Source organism: Boleophthalmus pectinirostris, unplaced genomic scaffold (genome assembly GCF_026225935.1).
Source record: "Boleophthalmus pectinirostris isolate CB_2022bp ecotype Guang Dong unplaced genomic scaffold, ASM2622593v1 HiC_scaffold_15, whole genome shotgun sequence".
Classification (NCBI taxonomy): Eukaryota; Metazoa; Chordata; class Actinopteri; order Gobiiformes; family Gobiidae; genus Boleophthalmus; species Boleophthalmus pectinirostris.
This window is the reverse complement of record NW_026571070.1, coordinates 15,127,526-15,148,120: the sequence shown is the minus strand read 5'-3', so window position 1 is coordinate 15,148,120 and position 20,595 is coordinate 15,127,526. Positions and strand designations below refer to the sequence as shown.

General features: G+C 35.6%; 1 protein-coding gene across 1 annotated transcript in view; it reads left to right on the top strand.

Moving 5' to 3' along the window:
- col11a1a (collagen, type XI, alpha 1a) overlaps positions 1-20,595 on the top strand; it is a 116,579-nt gene that overhangs the window by 34,362 nt on the left and 61,622 nt on the right. The window contains exons 26-39 of the mRNA XM_055151120.1: positions 1,756-1,800; positions 1,914-1,967; positions 2,061-2,105; positions 4,137-4,190; positions 4,268-4,375; positions 4,462-4,515; positions 7,116-7,169; positions 9,334-9,378; positions 9,624-9,677; positions 10,747-10,791; positions 13,239-13,292; positions 14,323-14,376; positions 19,030-19,083; positions 19,803-19,910. Coding sequence (XP_055007095.1) covers positions 1,756-1,800; positions 1,914-1,967; positions 2,061-2,105; positions 4,137-4,190; positions 4,268-4,375; positions 4,462-4,515; positions 7,116-7,169; positions 9,334-9,378; positions 9,624-9,677; positions 10,747-10,791; positions 13,239-13,292; positions 14,323-14,376; positions 19,030-19,083; positions 19,803-19,910 — 828 coding nt within the window. The remainder of the gene's footprint in view (positions 1-1,755; positions 1,801-1,913; positions 1,968-2,060; positions 2,106-4,136; positions 4,191-4,267; positions 4,376-4,461; positions 4,516-7,115; positions 7,170-9,333; positions 9,379-9,623; positions 9,678-10,746; positions 10,792-13,238; positions 13,293-14,322; positions 14,377-19,029; positions 19,084-19,802; positions 19,911-20,595) is intronic.

Genomic DNA, 20,595 nt, shown 5'->3' with positions numbered 1-20,595 from the left:
TAATTACTATATTGACTTATCATTCAATATATGCTATATGGAACAATCTTTTTTGGGGGGTCAGTATTTATCGTAGGTACTTTTTTTTTAGTACTAATGGGAAACGTTTTGTTATTTTTCCTGTTCTATGATTAGATTTTAGCTTTAGAGAAGAACTTATGACTCATTATAGATACAGCCTAACAACTTAAGTGTTTAATTCTGCTATTTTGTATTGCAATTTGTTTTTAACTGTATTATACTTTTGGAATATTTTTTTTCTAATCATTCTGCTTTGGGCTTAGTGTGTCAGTGGCATAAATTAGTTTAGTAGTTGTTTATCGTCTATAATTTGTTATTGTGACAGGCGTAAACCTATGCCAGCATAGCAACAGCCTCACCATTCCCCATTATAGAATATTTCCCATTCAGAGCCCTGTACAATAGACGTGCGTATCGGGGCATAGGTTCAGGTGTGAGGCTGTGTTGCGTTGGCCTCAGGCTCCACAGTTCATTGATTTACAGACTCTGCCCACACCTCAGACCAGCTCCAGGTGTGCAGAGCTACAGAAAAACTCTCAGGGCAGAATGCTGACTGTGCACGGGCCTGTCCACCTACACAGACTTCCCCATACACTCACACATTACTGCATATTAAAGCTATATATCTTTAGGGTAAAGACAGAGTTCAGTTTGGGCTTATAGTACATTGATACATACATATATTTTATGTTAGGTGCACTGTGTACCTTTTATGGTCGAGGTTCCGTCACATTCTTGTCTCCATGGAGATATTATCGCATTGTCTTGAAGGTTCCACAGTACAGCGATAAACTATTCATCTGACCCAGGGGTCTCCAACCTATATTTCATGAGCTACCAGTATCTTTCCACCCCCTTCCAAGGAGCTTCCTAAGGGATTTTGGAATTATACCATTGTGCTGAATAACAAAAATGTGGTTAATTACATGCCTTTTACCGAAGCTCAACTTCGTGCACTAATAAATGAACAATAGTTTATGTTTTATAGGCATCTAAGTGTGCCCAAAGGCTTGCGCTCTTTCTTCTAATCATCTCAATTTCTTGTGGCCGCTAAAAGGAGTAGCTCTCTGGCATTTTTGTTTTGTAAAATTAGCTCACCGGAGGAAAAAAGTTAGAGACCGTTGATCTAGCCTTTACTCAATTACATATGTTTTTATTGACCTAATAACATGCATTCTTACTGAACTGCTGTGTAAGTGTTATGCTATAGTGTGGAACAACAGACCTGCTCTAAGAAATGTTTACACAGTGTGCCCTTAATAGAAGTACTATTTATTAATTTTATTTTGGTCCTCAAGCATTTGTATAAGGTTGTTATTAGACTTTCTCAAACTGAACACTTGTGCATTAATAACGTGTATCGTAATTATAGTATATATTGCTTATTACTGCTTGGAGGCAATCTGGTGTAAATTGGCTTTTTAATTGGCGCCATAAAATAAATAATAATAATAATAATACATTTTATTTGTACAGCACTTTTTAGGACACCCAAAGACGCTTTACAGAACACATATTAAAACTGAGCAAAAAACAAATAATACAGGAAAGATAAAAACTGTGAATCATATTGAGAAAAATTTAATTAAAAATCTTTTTAGGATTTTGTTTCATAGAACAGAGAGTCTGAATGGGAATAAGTAGGACAGATAGACAGTAGGGTAAATACTAGAAAATGTGTCAAATTATCTGTACATTTGGTGATTCATAAATATTTTTTGTTTTCGACTTTAGGGTCACCCTGGAAAAGAGGGTCCACCTGGAGAGAAGGGAGGTCAGGTATGTATAATTCATTGTTTATGTTATATTTGTATATACATTTCTGTATTACTATTAGTTGTCAAAATTACAATATTAGCCATTTTATAAACAGAATATTCTCTTGTCTACAGGGTCCTCCAGGTCCACAGGGTCCCATTGGTTATCCCGGCCCTCGTGGTGTTAAGGTAATGCTGAGGTGTTGAGAAAGTAGTTTAATTTTCTTCAGATTGAAAGCTGTGTGACTTTTATAATTCACTGTTTTATTTTGTATTCAACAGGGAGCTGATGGTGTCCGTGGTCTGAAGGGAGGAAAGGGAGAGAAGGTAACAAACTTTCTGAAAAAAATAAAGCAACCACTCAATAAAAATCTAAAAATATTATAAATTCAACTCTGAAAATGTGGCGTTAACATGTTGATGGCGAATGACTTTGAAAGATTTGACAAGCTGTTTTGCATTTTACTTACCCATCTTCGTCTGGCCTTGTCCTCGTCAAAATGAACAGAAAATTCAAAGAAGGAAAACACTTGACATGTTTCATTAAACCCCAAAACAACCAAGCACTTGTCAAAAATCAAAATATAGTTAAAATGCCACCAACAATGCCAAAAGTAATGCGTGATTTTTTTCTTTTTCTTTTACGTTGTCGCAAAGTTGGACAAATTACATCAACTTTTGGAGAGATAGATTTTCTTTTCATGGATCTTTTTGTTGCATCCTGTTTACCTGTCACCATGCTTTTGTAGCCTTTCTTTTATATTTTATTGACAGCGCTGGTATACAGGGGTCACCCAATAGCCAACTTCTAAAGAAACAGACTTTTTAGACTTGTCAAATGCAGTATTGACACTCCTTCCTTAAAGCTGCACTGTGTGACTTTTCTGGTGGAGGATCTGCCATCTGCTTGTCTCTATGGAGATCTCTGGAATGTCCCGGTATGGCATTAAACATATCTATACACCTTGCATTTGCGCAATAAGAAATAAAAGTGACCTAAAAACGTGCATTTTTACTGTGAGTGGGCTAGCCTCTCCACAGATCTGACATGTAACTTGATTCTGTGGTGTAATCAGTGTAATGCCATACTGAGGAACTTTCCAGGCCATGGAGAGAAGCAGGTTTTTGACCCTACATGAGAAAAGTTGCACGGTGCACCTTTAAGCATTGTGTGATCTCTATATTTACGGTGCATTTTATATAATTTACACCTTAAATTGAATATTCATGATGTTTATTTTAAATCAATACAGTTTTAAACCTATTATGTGACTGTGAGCGGCTGTTTCTCAATGCGGTGACAGTTATTCAGGTTTTTTATTGAATAATTTATGGGGAGAGAATCTGACACTGGAACCTTGGAGGAGAGGGCTTAGTTATGAATAAAGTATGCAGGCAGGGCTATGCAGGTGTATGTGTGTGGCTGTGTCTAGGTGGTGGGTGTGATGTGGGGTGAAGAGACATCTTGCATAATGCATCAGATATTGGGAAAGTATATCTATAAAAAATAAAAATCACACACAGGTGACAGACCGACTAGAGGAAGTGTCCCAGGAAGTTTACTTTGACTTGTGGGGAGGAATCTGTGAATGAAGTATCGTAGTAGTATCGACATTTTCAGTACCAACTGGTCCAGTATCAATACTACTCTAAAAGAATTGATTCTTCTAGAAAGCTGTAATTAGACTTTTGGAATAGAGCTGCTTCACCAAATTTAAAAACACATGGACAATATGCACAATGTCTGACACCACAAACTAGAAGTACTTTTATTATTACCCATTAAGACCCATAACATTTCAGTAGTAAAGAAATAAAGTATTGGCCAATTTTAATGAAAAAAGTTGTGTGAGTGTTTTACCACTTTATTATTTTCGATAATTAAATAATTGATAATTGGTATTGTCAATTGTAGCCTTGGAATTGATTGGAAACAAATCAGCTTTATCACAAATCCCTACTTTTTGAGTTTTTTAGTTTAGTCCTTTAAAGCCGTTTCATGTGAAATTTTCCTTAACCATTCATACATTTGGCTTTTTTTTTTTTACATTTTGAAAACTTAACATAAAGACTCTGCAACATTTTGGCAGCAAGTGCAGTTCCATGTCTTGGCCACCAGGGTGCAGCATGAAACCTGAAATGCACAGGGATGATTTACAAATGTTTTATATGTATCTTAAATATGATAATTAAATGCATTACTTTTGGATTTGAATAAATGTACTTTTAAGAACATTTCTACAACAACATCAGTAGGATTTACTGGCCTACTACATCCTACTGCTACTATATATGTTTTTCTTTTTTTTATTTGCTCACTGTTTACAAATTATGATCAATATATATTTTTTGTTTTAGGGTGAAGATGGTTTCCCAGGTTTCAAGGGAGACATGGGAATCAAAGGAGACCGGGTGAGCATCGAGAACATCTGAGTAAAGTTACTGTCAGTATTTTGGCCTTATATATTCCCATTGTATATCACCTTCAGGGAGAGCTTGGTTTGCCTGGCCCACGCGGAGAGGATGGTCCTGAGGGTCCCAAAGGCCGATCTGGACCCAACGGAGAGTCTGGTCCCCTTGGTCCCGCTGGAGAGAAGGTAACAGATTCAAAATGCCATTACTGAATTTTTTAAAGATTCATGTTTTTGTGAGTTTAAACATGCTTGTTGTTGCCTTCACACAGGGTAAACTTGGTGTTCCAGGATTGCCAGGTTATCCAGGAAGGCAAGGACCTAAGGTAAGAATAACCAATCAAGATACTCAGGGTTTCAATCAAAATTTCAGCCCATTAGTCTAAAATCAAGCTGATCATGACATTCGTATTACAATTTATTCTTATTATAAAGTAAGCAGTACTGTTAAAAATTTGATGAAAGATTAAATAGAGATCACATTTTTACTATGAGAAATTACAATAATACATAGACACACACAGTCAAAATCTGATTAATGTCAATTTTTTTATAGTTATAACATTATTTAAATTACATGTAAGAAGCCAAATCTTCTAATTTCTTTCTTATCATGGTCCCTCTGATTACTCACATCAGATTTTGGGATTTGCATGTCATTTAAATAATCTTAAAGGTCCAGAAATGAGATTACAATCAGATTTTAGTGTGCATGTGAACAAGACCACTGATACACCAAATAAACTTAAATATGATAAACTTACATATACTTCTTGAATATACATTTTTGTGAGCATGCACTATAGTACAAAGTAAAACAATCCATGTGTTATAACTTAATAAAAGTAAGTTAGTGTGCATTAATCTTTGTGTAGCCTGTATTATCTCATAGTTTCCAGACTATGTTTATTGTAGTTCATTATTTTGAATGGGTGTACCCTTGTTTCAATGCCATGGCCATTTTGTAGTTCAGAGAAGTGGAACAAAATGACACTTGACTCCTGGTCTCGTCGATGGTCATTCAGAGCTCAGACATCACAGTGTTTGAGTCATCGGCTCAGGTCAAAAACCAGGTTCATGGTTTAAGATGGTTTTGAATCCACAAGTGCTGTGTTGTTTTGGATCAAGGCAATATTAAACTAAGAAGTTTTAAGGGCTGTAATAAAGTCACACTGAGGACAAACCAAGACTTTCTGGAGTTCCCGTTTTCTATCAGTACAAAAACAAGTAAAATAACCGCAATATTAGACTTTGTGCACAGTACTAAGTATTTTAAAGGTCCTATATTACAGAAAAAAATGACTCTTATGAGTTGTTACCTCCTCAAAAACATACCTGGAGTTGTGTTTTGTTCCATTCACATGTTTGAATAATCTTTTTTTATTTATCTGACTACATCTCAAAAGCTCAAAATGTGTCTGTACCACTTTGTGATGTCATGTAGTGGTAGTTTTCAAGTTAACAGCGACCTTTTACCTTTTGTTCAATAGAGATCCTAATAGTTCCAGGGCAGAAATTATTTAAATTATTCAAGTGGAAGGTGTATTGAGTTTAAAAACAGAGTGAACCACGTGACATCACAAAGTGGAACGTAGTGTTTCCTGTTTGAGAGAACTCAGCCTAAATATGCAGGTTTTGTGTGTTTAATGAATGAAACAAAACACGACTCAGGGTATGTTTTTGATGAGGAGAAAACATAATATAAATCAAAAATAGTGTAGTCCCTTTAAGCAGATTTAACTTTTCCTTTGAAATGCAATGAGTAGTGTTTTATTTTAACATTTGATTTGACATTGTCTGATTTATTATCTGTGTTGTCTCGAGGGGTGGTGCATGATGTTTGCAAGCTGTGTTGAAGACAAATTTCAGTTTTATCTCAGAATACACAAACAAAAGTCTATTCTAAAACTTCTAAAATTCGTTTAGTCTGACTTCCTCACAACTCCCTACTCGCTACCCCCTTGTCATAGATCATATCGTGAGAATCTGAAAGTGCTCCTCTGTGTTTTTAAAGTCCATTGACATTCACCTCAATCTGATCATTTAAGCCCATGAAGTTTCCTTAAGTGTACAGTTATAAAAAGACAAAAATTGTGCTTACAATGTTGTTATTTCTCAAGTTAGTTTACTCTTAAGTGTTGGAATGGTAATTTGACATCAGTTTTAAGTCAGATGCCCTTCCAGCCATGATCTAGAGACTTTCAAAACAGCACAAACATCACTCATTTTAACCATAACTATAGATTCACCACTTGCATTTTTTTAATACTTTGATATTATACGTACAAAATGTCTGAATAAAATATAATTAAGTCTCTCTTCTTTCGAGATATGTAATATTAACCCTTTTCTTATTAAAATAAATGTTTAATAATAGTTTTGTGTAAACATTGCATCCAGAACAAGTATAATATAAAATAACAAAGTATTACAAAAATAATGTCTCTATAGCCTCTCTGTAGCCGGCGGACCAGCTCTAATACATATTTGATATGATCTCGCAGGCCAAATATAATTATATCATGGGCCAAATTTGAATTTATTTATTTATTATAATTTATTTATGTTGATACTATTGTATATCTGGAAGAAATATTATTAAGTCTCTCTTTTTAAGTTATATTTGGACTGGATGATAGGAATATTCATTTGCCATCAGTTTTAAATCTTCCAAACATGATCTAGAGACAACAACACAAACATTGCTGTTTTTTATGACTGCTTTGGTTCATTTTAAATATAACTATAGATCCCCCATTTCCATTTATTTGAATATGTTGATACTATTGTACAAATGTCTGAAAGAAATATGATTAAGTCTGTCTTTTCAGTTCACGGACAGCGCTGTAGATATAAAGTCAGTTCATTTTCATTCATGCTGTGTGGTTACATTGTCCTTCACCATATCTCCCTTTCCTATTAACAGGGCTCCAGTGGGTTCCCAGGCTTCCCAGGAGCCAACGGAGAGAAAGGCGCTAGGGTAAGTCGAGCCCCAATCTTCAATACACAGTTGTTGTTTGGATATGAAAATCACTGCATATCTCTCCCACAAAGGAAAATTGATTTATACTACAAAAGCTCCTGTATGGCATTTTTGCACGAAACGTAACAGCTGCAAAAAATCAATATAGTTGGGGGGGAGAACAAAAGATATGGTAACAATCGTGCTTTGCTTTCTTCTATCTCAAGGGCTCGTAGAAAGTAGCGTTTATTCATGTAACTTGGGAAGTGCTGATAAAAACCCAGGTACAATTCAGACTAGTTTTACCCTATGAATTAAACTTTAGTAATGCTTCACTTTACGATTTGGAGAAATATGTAATTTGCAAATGGTCTGACAAGTACGGAGACAGCATATTTTAGACTTTTCCATGAGCATTAACATTTCATTTGTGAGAAGTCTGCAAAATGAATACAAGAATCGCCTTGAATTGAATCGAATGCATTTCAGAACATGTTTGTAAAGGCAGAATATTTTGTTATTTGCAGATGATGACATTATGCAATTGCCTATGCTAATTTTCTAATTGTAATGATTGAAGTTGTGATTTTGATTTTCAATGCGGCTAATTTTTTAGCCCTTCATCATACCTTATTAAGTACAATGTAACACACCCATGTAACAGCTGATAACCTGAAATATGTAACACTAACCTATAGTATAATGTAGGGATGTACCAAAATATCGTGATATCATCAAAAGGCTCACAATAATATCGTGGGCAGTCACAATATATCGAAATACAAGTTCCTTTGCTTGGAACAGCTTATGAACAGAAACATCATATCCCATGATTCATTTCAACATGAAGATATATGTTTTTAATTGAATTCTTGGGATTATGACAGAAATAATTCACACCAAAATCTTGTCAAGGCATTTTAAAAGCAAAACAGTGTCTCATCTACAGTTATATTAGCCTCTTCCAAATATCGCAATAAATATTGTACCATGAGATGATTATCGTGATAATATCATACTAAGAAATTTGGATATCGGTACATCCCTTGTATAATGATGTGCATGTTATTAGTAGGGACCTTGTGCCAGTGTAAGAACATTTTCTGGATCAGTCGATATCCTGGTTGGACTTTTTACTGACTGATACTGGCCTTGGACCTCTCATGATGTTGAAACTTTAATTCATACACGGCTATTCATTAGTTACTTGCAGGATACATAACAGTTTTGTGAAAGGTTAATGTGTTTGAGAGAAAAAGCCTAAATTTCCAATATCAGATCTAATATCAGTACTGGTTTTGTGGGAAACCTAAAATCTCTGATTCCTGATATTGGAATCGATTAATTGACCATACGTAATTACAGGTTCTTACACAATGTATTTATTACATTGTTATTAAAGGTGCATTGTGTAACCTTTCTGGTGCTTTTGTGTGGTTTTCTCCATAGAGATGTTATTGCTTTGTCTGGAATGATTCGCAGTATGGTATTAAACCTTTCTATCTCCAGAGAGAGCATACAAGAACAAGTTACAGGTCAGATCTGTGGAGAGGCAACCCCGCTCACAGTCAGAATGCCTGTTTTCTAGATATTTTTGAGCTATAAAACCACCTATAATTTAATTCATTTAAGGTAGAGCTGTTTAATGTTATACTGTGGAACATTCCAGGCAAAGCAATGACATCTCCATGGAAACAAGCAGGTGACGGACCCCCAACCAGAAAGTGACATAGTGCACCTTTAATGAAGTGTAGTTTAAAATAAATCTTAGTCATTGTGTTTTATAACAGTATCACTTCATAATGATCTTCTATAATGGACTGAAGATGAAGTCGCTCCACTGTGACTTTGGACTTTATTATCTCACTTAATTTGAGGCCATCTGCCAAACACTCAGTAGATTTTTCCCCTAAAATCTAATTCTGGACAGTTCTGACGTTAAGCCAGGAAGTCATTTAGCAGCTGTTGTAGAAATATTTAAAGTGCGGTGCAGTTATTGGCAGGGCTTCCTCTGATGCCGGATTAAACCAAAGAAGAAGAGAAAGAAACAAAAGGACTTACAAATCCCACTGAAGACTTACCAAACAATGTTACATGGTGTTTACATGAAGCTTATGGTAATTACGGCGCTCATTTGGAGAGAAAGGAGAAAATACTGAAGAATATTTTTGTTTTCTGGCAGGGAATTGCTGGAAAACCTGGTCCAAGAGGTCAAAGGGGTCCAACGGTATGTATTTTTTAATTATTTCATCAAATTACACATTATATGACTTAACTGGAGTGACGTTTTTATTATTATTTAGTATTTTGTATGCAGATTGGGGTTGGGTGTGGGAGTTTTTTGCTTTGTCTTTTTTTTTGTTTTTGTTTGGATACATGTTAAAGTTAATGAAAAAAATACACATTTGATTGATTTTATATATGTTACCTAATTGAACACTTGATGATTCACGGTTGTACTACTACGTGTAGGGTCCGCGTGGAGCTAGAGGAGCCAGGGGTCCCACAGGAAAACCAGGACCTAAGGTAAGAACCATTACTTTTACTCTTTGAACCCTTATTGTTAATATTGTTGATATTTGTTATTACATTTTTCCTGATGTGTGAGCTACAGTGTCCAAATAATTTCCCTTGAGGATCAGCAAAGTTTGCCTACGTCTAAGTCTACTAAATTATCTTTTAATTGATCGTGTAGAATGAATTAATGAAATATTATGAAGTGGATTTCATTTACAAGTGATTAAGATACACCGCAAATAATAAATAAAAAAAAATCTCTGATTAACAGCTGTTTTCAAAATGCTCAGCAATTTGAACCAACATTTGAACCAAAATACTGTGTAAAATCTTCTTATTTAAAACAATGTCTGATCAGGTTGAACAGATTTTGCATGAAATTCAAGATCAATTTGAAGTTGCTCAGAACTGACTCTGATTATTCCAGTGTTATTTATGAATGGGCAGTGGTGGATGAAATACTTAATTTTGTTACTTAGGTAAAAGTACAGATACCAGAACAAATAAATACTCGAGTAAAGTAAAAGTATCACATGAACAAATCTTACTTACTTACTCTCTACTTAAGTAAATGTATTAAAACACTTTTAAAAAAAATATTCTTCAACAGTAAAAAAGAAAAGTATTTTGCAAATTTTTGAGGTCTAATAAAGCTTCAGATACTGTGATTTTGAAGATTTGTGCTGAATTTAATTTGAATCGATCTTTTTGTTTTGTCTAGCTGTTTTTATTTGTATATTTTTGTTTGCTAAAAGTACAAATATGTTAAAAATAAACCCTCAGACTTTCCAGCAGGTCTCAAACAATTAAAAAAAATAAGTTTTGCTTTTTAGTCCAGTAAAAAAAAGTGTAGTGGAGTAGAAAATACAGATACCTGCTGTTAAATATAATGAAGTAAAAGGAACTACTTAAGAATGTACTCAGGTAAAGTACAGATAACTAAAATTTATACTTAAGTACAGTACTTTACTACTTTTAGTTTGTTACGTTCCACGACTGTGAATGGGCAGTCTGACTAATGCATCAATAAGAATATTTTTTTTATACTAAGTGATGATGATTTATCTTTGTATTGCAGGGCACAGCAGGCAACGATGGCCCCCCTGGTCCACCCGGAGAGAGAGTAAGTCCAAAACATATTGACAAACTGTGAACACTTAACTGCTTTTCCAATATGCATTTGACCGAGTTTACTGCGCCTTTATTTAGCATTTGTTCTTGCATTTCCATTTGGGCGTGATGTTATTTCCCTATCCCCCGCTATAATGCGTTTTTATCAGACTCACTCATGTACAATCTACCCGCATTATTCGGAGTTTGTTTGTTGTGGAATTGGCCGACAGGTGTAACCTTGAGGCGGTGTAAACATAATAAATAAGATGATTTTGGCTTTGCGGCATTCCCCAAAGTAAAGCAAATTGTCCAATCTAGATTCATAGGCGTGTGTGTAAAACAATGAGTCCTCTCTGCACGGTTAAACAAGTGGCATACTCACTAATCTCGGCAACGGCTGGTCCCCTCTCAAAGCCTCCCAGCAGCGTCACCTTATTTCACTGTTTTCATTAATGTGAGTTAGAGCCACGCTTTTTCAGGGAGTTATTTTTGCCCCATTTATAACACAGCACGGGTAATAAAGTGTAGAGGTATTTTTCAAGCTTTTTTCCAATACATTAGTGATGCTTGTTATTTGTTTGTTCCCCCCTAATTTAAGTGAATAATCTGTTCTTAGGTGTTATGCTGTCTACAGTGAAAAATACTGATACAGCCTGATCGTTTGTGTGTGGGATAGTTTGAAATATACAAAGACCCTTGCAAATATTATAATATCATTTGTATCTTGAGGTTTGTCAAAGATGCAACGTCTTATTTTTCTGCCGGAAGGTCTGTAACCTGCTTGTTTACATGGAGATGTCATTTCTATGCCTAGAATGTTCCTCAAAATGGCTTTAAACTTATCAGTCTCCATGCAGACAAGCAGGTGCAGCCATCAGGCCTAGCTACATGTCAGATCTGTGGAGATTTGACCCTACTCTCAGTGCGAATGAGCAGTAAAAACACCTGTGACTGAATTGAATGCAAAACAGAGACTTTTAATGTCATACAGTGGAACTTTCCAGACAAGAGAATGACATAACCATGGAGACAAGCCGTTAGTGTGCCAAAAGCCAGAAACATTGCATAGTTCAGCTTTAAATTCACATCCACTGGTCCTATTTTTATTCATTTAGACATTTCCATAGCCTTAATAAACTCTTTTACAATCATATTAGTACAATTTGAACCAGATACAAAGTAGAGATTGTCCCAAACCCTTGCCACAAAAGCTATACCCACTTTAAATGCTGTTTCTTGCCCGTCTATTCATATTTGGCAATTATAATGTTACAGCGTTGCCTCTGATTAAATCTAGTATAGTGAAGTCTGCATTGTCAGATCTTAACAAAACAAATCCTCTCTGAATCACGCTGCCCATTTTAAAACAGACCCATCTTACCGCAAAGTGCTCCATAACTCACAGACGCGGTGTCATTAGAATAACATTGTTGCTTTGTGACACTGTTAAATGAAGGCGGTTTGATCAGTGGACTCTGTGGCTCTCCATATTCTGTAATGAAGCTGCGAAACTCCAAAAGCTAATCAAAGCACGAGCCTGTGACCTGCAGAGCCATCGTCACACATGGACTGAAAACGTTTCCCATAGACCTCGCTTTAATAACGACCCTTTAATTGACTTTATGTTTTGTTTACTTGCAAGTGACTGAATAAACTACTATTACTACTACAATATGGTTTGAATAATAAGACAATTATGTGCCGTATATTGAAAAGGCTACATGTGTTCATTTGGAAACACCTAAAAAATTAAAGGTGCACTATGGAACTTTGGAGTCTGTCATCTGCTTATGCTCATAGAGTTAAATATTAAACATATCACCTGTGGCAAAGCGATTATTGCTCTCGCCTCACAACAAGAAAGTCCTGCGTTTGATCCTGTAACAAGGCTTTTCTGTGTGCCGTTTGCATGCTTTCCTTGTGCTTGTGTAGGATTCCCCTATCACTAAAAACACAACAGGGTCCCCTGCGGTGCCAGGACTCCCCTGAAAAAGAGATTCTTAATCTCAGCAGGACTATCCTGGATAAATAAAGGTCAATGAATACATAAATAAGTAGCAGTCATTTAAATACAGGGGTTTTCATTGCTAAAGAAGTACCTTGTAAAAATGCTTTCTGACTCTGAGCTGCTTGTCTTACTGCTTGTCTCTGTGGATATTGGTAAGTTTAATGCCATAATGTGGAACAACCCAGGCAGAGCTGTAACATCTCCATGGAGACTGACGTGGCAGAAGTAACACAGTGCACAGATACATACTTGTACAAATCGAATTGTTCTTTTGTCATTTATTTTTAAGAGCAACTATAATCAACTAAAAAAAATATTTTCTGTCAGATTGAAAAATGTAACCAACGGAATGCAAGGACAATGAATGCAGTTACTTTGACAATTTTATAATGAAACTGTTTAAACTACCTAGCTCCTTTCTAATCTTAAAATGTCTTTTCTGATTCCAGGGACCACAAGGACCTCAGGGACCGGTGGGCTTCCCTGGACCAAAGGGACCCCCTGTAAGTACATCTCCATACACTGCAAAAACTAATATCTAACCAAGTTATTGATTTGAGACTTTTTGTTGCTTGAATTTAGAAAAACATACTTATTCCATTGGTAAATACGTTTACTCGTCAATCTGAATCTATTGGAATAAAGTAAAATATTCTTAGTTTAAGTCATTTTAACTTTTTGCAGTGTATATGCACCAGACCCAACTGTCCAGAGTCACCTTACTTCCCCTATAGCCTGAGTTGCAAATCAGTCTGGTTTGCAAACATTATAAGTCAAGATTGATTTAATTTGAGGAGTTCATGGGGTGTGGTAGACCGTGATAATATGCCTAATTCTGTCCAGAGGTCGTTAGTAAAACTGTTATCGAAGCAGGGCCCATTTTCTCACTCTGCAGCGCTCGGCAGGAGACCATTTCAAGCTATTGATTCAAGGTTGAATTCATAGCCGCCCCCTCAGACCTCATTCACTGATGCTGTTTTGTCAAATGGAACACATATATATATATATATATCCTATTGTTTCTGCATTTATAGTTGTCCAATCACAACAATAAAACACAGAAATAGGCCTGTCATGATAAATACTATATCAACTTTCAGTATATGTTAGAAAGAACAATCATTTTTGGGGTTAATATTTATTGTGGTACTTTTTCCGTGTACTAGTCGGTGTCTTTTTGTTGTTTCGTACTCTGATTTTGCACTATGATTACATTTAGCTGCAGAAGGCTGAATAAATCATTTCTATGACTCATGATAGATACAAACTAATTACTAAAGTGTCTCCTTTTGCTATTTATTTGTTTATTGCAGTTTTTTTTTAGTTTTAGTTTTAGTTTTTTAGTTAGTCAGTGGGATAAATTTGTTTCAGTTTATCATTTATATTGTCTTCACCAATATACTGTACTTCTAAAAGTGGTATCAGTGAGTGACAATAATGTGGAAAATATGTTATAAATTAAAATATTATAATTTCAATCTGACAAAAAAGCTATAGTTGTAGTAATAAACTCCTGTTGTTTTTGCCCAACAGGGACCCCCAGGAAAGGACGGGCTGCCCGGACACCCTGGACAGAGAGGAGAGACTGTAAGTTTCTGTGTCAAATTGTCAGTCATCATATTCTTAGCATAGGTCAGGCTGGTTATACATCTTAAACTATTTAATCTGTTTAATTAATAGCTCAATAAACAAACCTGATATATATATAGACAAGCAATACATGTACTTATAATAACACTACAGCTGTTATATTGTTTTATTATCCTCATTAGCTGCTTTTATAATGGCCACAAGTCTTCCTTGGGCACTCCTAAAACACAATACACAATACACAATATAGAAATGAGCAATATAATTATACTACCAAGAATAATAAAAAGAAACATATAGTTTTAAAGGTAAGGTTTGCAGAGAAATGCAGTGCACCCTGTAGAAATAAATAAGCAACAAAACATAACAACTGTTTTATTGCTTACTTATAGGTCAAGCATCGTTACCATGAAATATATGGTAGTAGCAGCAATAGTTTTTAGTATTTAGTGGGAAACAGCAAAAAGGGTAAGGGTCTAACTTCCAAACCTTAAAGAAGTTTGCAGATTTACTATAGACATCCCCTATTTTCCTAAATCAAAATACACACATTTTTGCTTAAATTTCCTTAATCCTGTCTCACAATTTACAGTCCATAGATTAACCTTATTTAAAACCATAGATCAGGTTTGTCAAACCCAAATTCACAGAGGGCCAAAATTAAAAACTGAAACTAAGTTGTGGGCCAAACTAAATATTTATTGAAAATTTTCAACAACATCTGCATGTTTTCTCTTCTTTTGAGATGTCATATTAAACCTTTTCTTATTAAAATAAATGTTTAATGATAGTTTTGCTTAAACATTGAATCCAGAACAAGCATAATATAAAAAAATAATAACAACATTTTAAATAAATAATATCTCTATAGCCTATCTGTAGCCGGCGAGCCAGCTCTAATACATATTTGATATGATCTCACAGGCCAAATATAATTATATCACAGACCAAATTTGGCCCCGGGGCCTGAGTTGATATATCTGCAATAGACTGTTAAATTTTATTAATACCCACCTGTACTCTTGTTAAATTATTAAATGTGCTTTTTATGTATAGCCATGCCATTTTAACTTCTATTTTAAAGGTGCACTGCGTAACATTTCTAGTGAATGGTCCACTACCTGCTACCTACATTACAATTCAGATCAGTGGAGAGTCACCCCTTTTCACAGAAGGAATTATACTGTAGTATTTTTGAGCAAGGTTAACATGTAATGAATAAATGCTACATGTATGTTTAATATCATACCATGGAACATTCCAGGCAAAGCAATAACATCTCAGTGCACCTTTAATCCTGGACAAGATCTTGGCTCAGAGTTTACAGTACATAAATATATTTTACTTAAAACTGACTGTTAAATTTGAGTAATACCTACAGTACTCTTGTTAAATTATTAAATGTGTTTTTTATGTATCACCTTGCCATTCAAGACCAACACCCACTAAGACCTTAACTGCCCTCTTGTCACCATAACACATTTGATCCTTTAAATCACAAGGCCCTTTAAGAGACACAGCTTTTATCAGTAGCATTATTGTAGACGACGGATTACAACTAGTGATAAAATATCTGAGTGGGATGCCAAACACGGGGACACAAATCGTAAACTAAACAGAGAAGACTAAGCCCCTGGTTCTATCTCAGTGTGTCATCTTCCCCACCAAACACTAAACTCTGTCAGACGTAATCTACATTGGTCCAGGCCCAGGCTAACGCTGATGGATCCCAGGCACCGGGAGAGTCATCTATTTCGTCTGTTTACGTTTTATAGCAGGGAGGAAAACACTAGAAGGAGACGGCTGTGCTGAAATATACACACATATCAGGTGTAACAATATGAGAGACTATTAATAGCTTTTCATTAATTTAGCGAATGAGTGAAAAAAATAGATATTTATTATGGCACTTGATCATGTGTCGTTGGTATTAAGTTGTGAAACAGGAGTACTGTTGTCATGGCAATTACCGATCAAAAAACAAAATATTATATCTTTAAAACTGTCAAAATGGTCCTACAAATGGCATCCAAACAGGAGGAAAAAAATCATTTTATGCAGTATCTAATTACTAGCCAGGCTGGCGCCACCTAGTGCCTCCGCTCAATTTAATTTCTCTCCAGCGACAAGGTCAGGAATCGGAATTACACTAGGCGGTTCGCAAAAACCCCGGAAGCGTGAGTCCCGGCACCAGCCAATTAGCAAAGAGCCATACATTCTGTGTTGGCAACGATTCCCGAGATGGAGGATTTAAAGCCGGAACAAAGAGAATGTTTTGGTGAATTTTATCAAGGGGAAAGACGTTATTGCCCTTCTTCCTATGGGATTTTGGAAAAGCTTAATATACCAATTAGCCTCGTTAGTGGCGCACGACCAAATAGCAGCGATTTGTTAAGTTTAAAAAGTACCCACCTACCATCAAGCGAACGAATCCTAATGCTGTGAGGTCAGACGGTTTCCACGAAGTGAAACTGACTGATTAATCAGGCTACTTAATTACTGTACTGAGTGATAAACTGTTTGTGAACTTTCCATTCTGCTCGTGTGGCTAATTACTTTTAAATTATTAAAACTGTCACATAACATGCAATTTAAATTTTTTAATAAACAAACTAATAAATAAATACATACATAAAATTTATAGCAAAAATGTAGACCAAAACATTTTAAAAATAGGTGAATTTAAGCAACATTCTCAGTAGTTCAGAACTGCTTATACTTATAACTAACTATAATTAGACTTATAACTAATCATGTTTCCTCTTATATGTGACGTTTCTTGCATTTAGCTTTACATCTAGCCAAACAGACTTGTATTTAACTTGTTGTAAGTCTATATACAGTATATTTGAATGAACCATAATCTCTTTGTGCCCAGATGTCTGACTTCGAGCCTTATAATGGACATTCGGGGCTATAAGATTCTTCCTTTAAAATTATGATCCCCAAATTGCACGCGCTGCACTATCAGATCTCACATTTGCTCTAACAGCCCTGATAATGGCCGGAGGAGGGAAACACACTACCACCAAATAGCTTTAAAATGGCTTCACTCAATTTGTCCTAAAGTTGCACCGATGCATATATTCAGTAACCCGGGGTGACGGACAATTTATTTGACAGTAAAAAAAAAAAAAAGTAAAAATTGATCCCATCTAGTTGTGAAGTCCTGCTTTTAGCTTTGATCCCTTTGTTACTTGGTATGCAACGCTGCAGCTACATTCGACGAGGCCCCGAGGACAATAAATTCTACTAAAAGCTTGACAGATCATCGCCTGTATCATTAAGCCTTCTCTCTCTCACTGCATCTTTCCTATAGCTAACACTGCACACACGAGCGCCTCCCTTCTACCCCAGCTACTACCATATAGTCTTCATTGGATGTTTATGTCTGCAGATTTATTAGGAGCGCGCCTCTGCATCCGATATAAGAATTGATCAGAGCAATAAACCCACTCGTACGCGTAGAGGAGCAAAGACGGTGCATTCGAGGAAGTAGGAAATAAAGATTTTACTTAGTCAGGGTTTGATGCTGTAACTGCACAGCCTCAGGGTTGAGCTGAATCATACATTGGCATAAATCACAACATATAATAATCAATAGTTTTAGAGTGCGCAGAGGATGTAAGTGGGTACTCAACGTTTGGATTTGATCAACTAATGAGGCAGTAAATTTAGTTCCGTCAATCATCCTCTACAACGAGTAAAAACAACACTTTTTTTGGAGCTGTTTTGCAAATATATCTCTCTCAAAACTGAAATTAAAGGTGCATGATGTAACTTTTCTGGTTGGTATTCGTTTCTATAGATATGTTATAACATGTCCCACAGTTTAGCAGCATTAAACTTATTTATCTCCATGGAAACAAGCAAACTAGGCCAAGTCACAAATCAGGTCTAAGGTGACATGACCCCACTCACAGTAAGAAGTTTGTGTAAAGTTTGTGTTTCATTTAACTTTGAGCAATAAATACTTGAATAAATGCCAGCTAGAGATAGAGATAGTGTGTAATGAAGTGTAATGCCATACTGTGGAACATTTCAGGCAAGTCAATAATATATCAGTAATGTATAACAAGTGGCCACCTTCCACCAAGTTACATACTGCACCTCAAAATTAATTTCTATAAATTTTTTTATTAATACTTTGACCCAGAATCTTAAACAATCAATAACCCAGATGCATTTAAGAACATCTGTACAAATATAAAGTCAAAATGTCTTGTTTTTCAGTAGCATATCCGCATACCTCTACTATTGAATTTAACTGTTATACTTTTGCTACTGCAAAAAAGTTTTAAAATTTTTTCTAATAAACAAAAGACCCTGAGAGTTATTTTCCGAACATTTTAAACTTGAATCTATGTCTTTGAAGTAATTTATTCTGCACAATGCTTTAGTACAATACTAAAGGTATTACAGAGAGGTCCTCAAAGATCCACAAAGGATTCCTCTGTTCCTCTCGCCTGTGTTTGAGGACTTTTTCTGCTAAGTCATATCCGCAGGGCTTTCTCGACTGAGGAGGTGAACTTTGCCAACAGGTTCGGCAGAATTACAACTAGTGAAGCTTAACTTTTTCGCTCAGTTTTTTTAATGAGAAATTATTTGATTGTGTTGTTGTTTATGTTTTAATCTGTAATCCTCTTTCAGGGTTTCCAAGGAAAGACTGGTCCACCTGGTCCTGGAGGAGTAGTGGGGCCACAGGTAAGAAAAAATGATTTTCATTTGTACTCTTTATGGATTAGTTAGGGCTAAATGCACAAAACCTATACTTTATTAAAGCTTTATGACTTTGCAGCCTTGAAAAATTATTCGATATTAACACAATATTATATAAATAAGTCCAGCTGTTTTTCTTCAACTTCAAAGTATCTCTGGCTCTAACTGTGTTGAATAAATTAGCAATAATCAAGAAATACCTGTCGAGACTATGCTACAAATCAAATAAAAGTTATGTATTATATGTTACTAGGGTATCACAAAAAGTAATGTGAAGGTTTTATAGGAAACTGTAAACATGTTTCCCTATAAACATTTTTTATTCAAATTGCTAATAAGTAGTAGACTATTTTCATTATTTCATTCTCAAGTAAAACTATTTCTAATAATAATGTATTTACAACAAGTCTTATGTCCTGTCAATCATCATATCATATTTGCACTGTTTTTCTATACTACCTCCTCTATATAATTGAGGTATATTTGTATATTTTATTTTTACTTGTGCATATGCATTTATTTAATTATGGCTTATCTGACACTTGTCTCTTCCTATTTCTACTTCTTATTCTGAATTTATTATTACCATTTATGTTTTTGTTCTTTGTTATTATAATATATTGTGATGTGTGACCTTCTGTGTCCAAATAATTTCCCTTGTCGATCAATAAAGTTTAAGTCAAAGTCTATTTCTGGCATTTTAGGGACCCACTGGAGAGACCGGTCCAGTTGGTGAAAGAGGCCATCCAGGACCCCCCGGACCACCAGGAGAGCAGGGTCTACCCGGAGCTGGAGGCAAAGAGGGTGCAAAGGTACAAAATACTCAGAAATGACATTTAAGATACTGAGAAGTATCCCTCTCCCTGTTGTTACCCAAATCTAATTTCCAGCACATCGATTCTCAGGGCAAGTCTCAGTTCAAAACAGATTTAGAAAGTAATTTGTTTAAAGATTGAGATGTGAGTCGAGTGCAATTTGAATAGTGGAAAGAGAGACTATTGAAGTGGACCACAAATTGAATTTATGCAGTGCCAATTATAGTACATGATTTAATATTACCGAGCGAAGCCGCTGCATCAACTGTTTCTGGAGGGCGCACTTGCTCAAAACTTCTCAAATACTGAAATATTATAATGAAAAAAAATTATTTGAAACAGGGAAGAAAACACAGTGTAGCTTTGTACTTTACAGGACTTCAGTTAGAGAAAATGTGGAACTGTATTTGTAGGTGTTTACAGGTAGTAGCAGTAGCAGTAGGAGCAGTAAGTGTAGTAGTAGTAGTAGTAGTAGTAGTAGTAGTAGTAGTACCAGTAATAGCAGCAGTAGTAGTGGCATCAGTAGTAGTAGCAGCAGTAGTAGTAGTAGCAGCAGTAGCAGTAGCAGTAGCAGTAGTAGTAGTAGTAGTAGTAGTAGTAGTAGTAGTAGCAGTAGCAGTAGCAGTAGCAGTAGCAGTAGCAGTAGTAATAGTAGTGACAGCAGCAGCAGTAGTAGTAGTGG